At 45.9% G+C, this 3,904-nt stretch overlaps 1 protein-coding gene across 1 annotated transcript; it reads left to right on the top strand.

Annotated features, from left to right (window-relative positions):
- Positions 1-733: 733 nt before the first annotated feature.
- LOC138677127 (uncharacterized) lies at positions 734-3,629 on the top strand. Its single transcript, XM_069767022.1, has 4 exons — positions 734-881; positions 1,793-1,896; positions 1,990-2,136; positions 2,619-3,629. The coding sequence occupies exons 1-4, from the start codon at positions 765-767 to the stop codon at positions 3,538-3,540; spliced, it is 1,290 nt and encodes a 429-aa protein (XP_069623123.1). The 5' UTR covers positions 734-764; the 3' UTR covers positions 3,541-3,629.
- Positions 3,630-3,904: the final 275 nt, after the last annotated feature.

The following is a 3,904-nucleotide window of genomic DNA, read 5'->3' as shown; positions in this document are numbered from 1 at the left end:
CCCCGGCGGGAGCGCCGCCTCAGCCGCTGCCTCCTATGTCCGCACATGATAAAAGCTGCAAACACGCCATCCCTGTACCTTACCCCTCGTAAAAGCTACACGCGAAACGCGCGTCGGGGAATTGCTCCACGGCTCACAGGTAATGTGTCTCTGCCACTGTGCCTTATTTTTCAGGGTCATTTTCTATGGTTGTTTGAATAGGACTTGCTCACCTCTCTGGAAACTATCTAGGTCGCATAGCACACTAGGATCATTTTCATTAGGTATAGTCCTATAGTCCCTATTCCTACAGCCTTCTTTTGCTGCTTAGACTTTTTTGCACTAAAGCACATTAGCACTTTTTCTTGTAACATTAGAAGCATCCCTAGGCTTTGGGTCGCAATTTGCACCTTATGTACGCTATATTTAATGACCCCTGACACTGCCTGTTTTTGAGTCTGGATCGATTATATCTGTTGCACTTTGGATCCGCATATATCTTTTTAATCTTATCTTCGTTAGGCTATGTTCACACGTTCAGGATTTCCATCCTTTTTTTTTCCTGACTGAAACCGCAGGTCTCTGCAGAAAACGCAGGTATGTTTTTTAGTGCGTTTTTTAGTGCGTTTTTTAGTGCGTTTTTTGATGCAGTTTTGTCTGCAGATTGTCTGTGTTTGACAGAAATAAAGTTTACTGCAGTGGGGGAAAAAAAAAAAAAAATGATGTCATTTCCTTGTCCAACCCTTTTCTTCTTCCATCCTCCATTTTGGAACTTACACATCAAAATGAGTGGACGTGCTGAGCGTCGTCCAGATGACAGCCCACGGATCCAGCTCCGCATGCCACACCGGATTGCGATCCTGGGGTTGATGCTTCTAATTCTGAATCGACATGCACGTCAGGTAAGCAGATGTCTGTTTGTTTTATATATTGGGTTATGGGTACATGTCCACGTTCTGGAAACGCTGTATGTTTGGCGCTGCGTGTGGCCGCAGCGCCAAACATGCAGCGTCCACATGTAACAGCATACTGGAGGTGATGTCATGAAATCACGTGTCCACTTTGTGTCATCCGTCAGCCCTGCGACTCCGGACAAGCTGCACGTCTTTTACTAGATTGTGGCCCGATTCTAACGCATCGGGTATTCTAGAATATGCATATCCCCGTAGTATATGGACAATGATGATTCCAGAATTCGCGGCAGACTGTGCCCGTCGCTGATTGGTCGAGGCAACCTTTATGACATCGTCGCCATGGCAACCATTATGACATCATCGTCGCTGTGCCCGTTGCTGATTGGTCGAGGCCTGGCGGCCTCGACCAATCAGACGCGGGATTTCTACGTCCTTTATGACATCATTGTCGCTGTGCCCGTTGCTGATTGGTCGAGGCCTGGCGGCCTCGACCAATCAGAGACGCGGGATTTCTACGTCGATGCTGTGCCGGTCTCTGATTGGTCGAGGCCTGGCGGCCTCGACCAATCAGAGAGCCGGGAGTTCCAGGACAGACAGACAGACAGACAGACAGACGGAAAAACCCTTAGACAATTATATATATAGATGATCACAGCATGTCCGTGTTCCTTGTTGTGAAACTGCGGCTCCGCAAGGAATAAAACGGGGCCCTATGCGTCGGGTGTGATGATGCTGGATTTGTACAATGAACACATCTGGCATCATTGCGTCCCAGAATGGGGTGGGCCTTCCTGAATGTGGACACGTACCCTTACATAATCGACATTGTTTTCCAGGCATGTTTGATATATTTTTCTAATTGTTGTGTTTACAAAATATATATTTTTTTTTCTATTTAGCGGCGGCAGAGAAGACGTGTGCAGAAACGAATGTGGGTGCACCCGCTTGTAGAAGACCGAACTGAGAAGGGGCACTTTCATGTGCTGTACAATGATTTGAGGAGGTAAGTAGAAATATATAGAATGACTAATTTACCTTTTTTTGCTAGCAATACTTGTGAAGTAACCCTTTTTTGTTGTTCTTTTGCAATTTTCAGATATCCTGAAAAATTTATATCGTTTTGTCGGTTACCAATTATTGCCTTTGACAGACTGCTTACCATCCTGGCACCCCATTTAACACTGCAAGACATGGTGATGAGGAAGTCCATCTCTGCTGAAGAAAGGCTGCTCATCACCTTGCGGTAAGTAACAATTTTTTGGGGGAATGTTGTTAGGTCTGTATTTTACTTGTGTCTCTGTGTCCAGTATGTGTGATTAAACCCACCCAGTCCTCCTGTTGGACAGGGGGGACACATACACACACACACACACACACACGTGAGATACGGCTGAGTGTTGCATGGTAAACCCCGGCCCTGCCGCCTGCAGTCTGGAGCGGAGTCTGCACCCACATACCAATACATGGAGCCGCACGCTCCACAACGGAGTGCATGCAGCAGGTCCGGGGATTACCATGCAACACTTGGTCATATCTCGCATGCGTGTGTGCACAAGTCCCATCAGGCCTTTTATTAATGTTTTTTACACCCTTTGTGTTGTGCTGGGTGTTAATGCCAGCATTATTGAATGGTGCTGGACGCATATAATAGCGGCTTTAACTTGTGACATGTTGTAATTAGCTTTTTGTGTGACATTTCTAATTTTCTTTTTTGTTTCTTTTCAGATTTTTGGCCACAGGAGAGAGCTATACATCCCTGCACCTCCAATTTAGAGTTGGTAAATCTACCATCTCTAACATTGTGAGGTGTACATGTACCGTCATCTGGCAGAAGTTGCAGCCCATGGTGATGCCTTCCCCAACCGAGGAGACTTGGCTGCAGGTTGCAGCAGGCTTTCAGTCTGTGGCCAATTTCCCAAACTGCATAGGTGCAGTCGATGGTAAACATGTTCGGGTTCAGCAGCCACCACGATCAGGATCACGCTTCTTTAATTATAAGAAGTATTTTTCAGTGGTCCTGATGGCGGTGGCTGATGCCCATTACAAATTTGTTGCCACTGACGTTGGTGCCTATGGTAGTACTGGGGATTCTCGGGTGTTGCGAACGTCACAGATTGGGATGCAAATTCTTCGAGATGGCGGCACGCTCCCAGCCCCACGACCTTTGCCGGGTTCCACACATCCAGTGCCCTTCGTGATGGTATCGGATGAGGCGTTTCCCTTAACGACAACCCTGCTGCGCCCATACCCACGAAGGGGACTGGATGCCCGACGGAGGATTTTTAATTATCGGCTGAGTCGTGCACGCAGATATGTGGAATGCACCTTTGGGATCATGACTAGTCAGTGGAGGATCTTTCACACTGCCATTCAGTTGGACACAGACACCGTTGATGCTGTGATAAAGGCTTGCTGTGTACTCCACAACTATGCTCGTGAATACAACACCGACGTTGATGTGGAGTACCAGCAGCCAGTATTTAATCCAGTTGACAACGGGGGTCTGGGTAGGCCGTCCAACTCTGGTGTGCGTGTGAGAGAATCCTTCACTGACTACTTTATGAGTCCTGAAGGTGCCGTGCACTGGCAATACTCCTGTGCTGGTGTTGAGCAGCCTGACCAGCAGAGAAGGATGCATCTACACTGACCCCCCCCAAAAATGTTGCCGACATCGCTGATAACAGTTTTGAAAACATCCCGAAGAATGGTAAACGCCAGCAACCAACACAAAAGTTTGAAAAAAAAAATTTTTGTTTCATGTTACCAAAAACAGTTTTAAAAAATTGGTTGTAATATAAATAAAAAATCTATTTTGGTTTAATTTGTTTTCTTTTTTTTTTTTTATGTCTAAAAAATTGTTGGTGTTTTATGAAAATAATAGCAGTATGACGTATACAATTGTTAACACATCAACCCATAAACCACTAATTGATAGCCCATAAACCCAGGATAGCGGCCTTGTCCCCATTGTAATAAAGAAGAGAATATTTTGTGTGAAATATAATTTATTT

The sequence above is a fragment of the Ranitomeya imitator genome, chromosome 4 (genome assembly GCF_032444005.1).
Source record: "Ranitomeya imitator isolate aRanImi1 chromosome 4, aRanImi1.pri, whole genome shotgun sequence".
NCBI lineage: Eukaryota > Metazoa > Chordata > Amphibia > Anura > Dendrobatidae > Ranitomeya > Ranitomeya imitator.
This window is presented reverse-complemented; position numbering and strand designations above follow the sequence as displayed.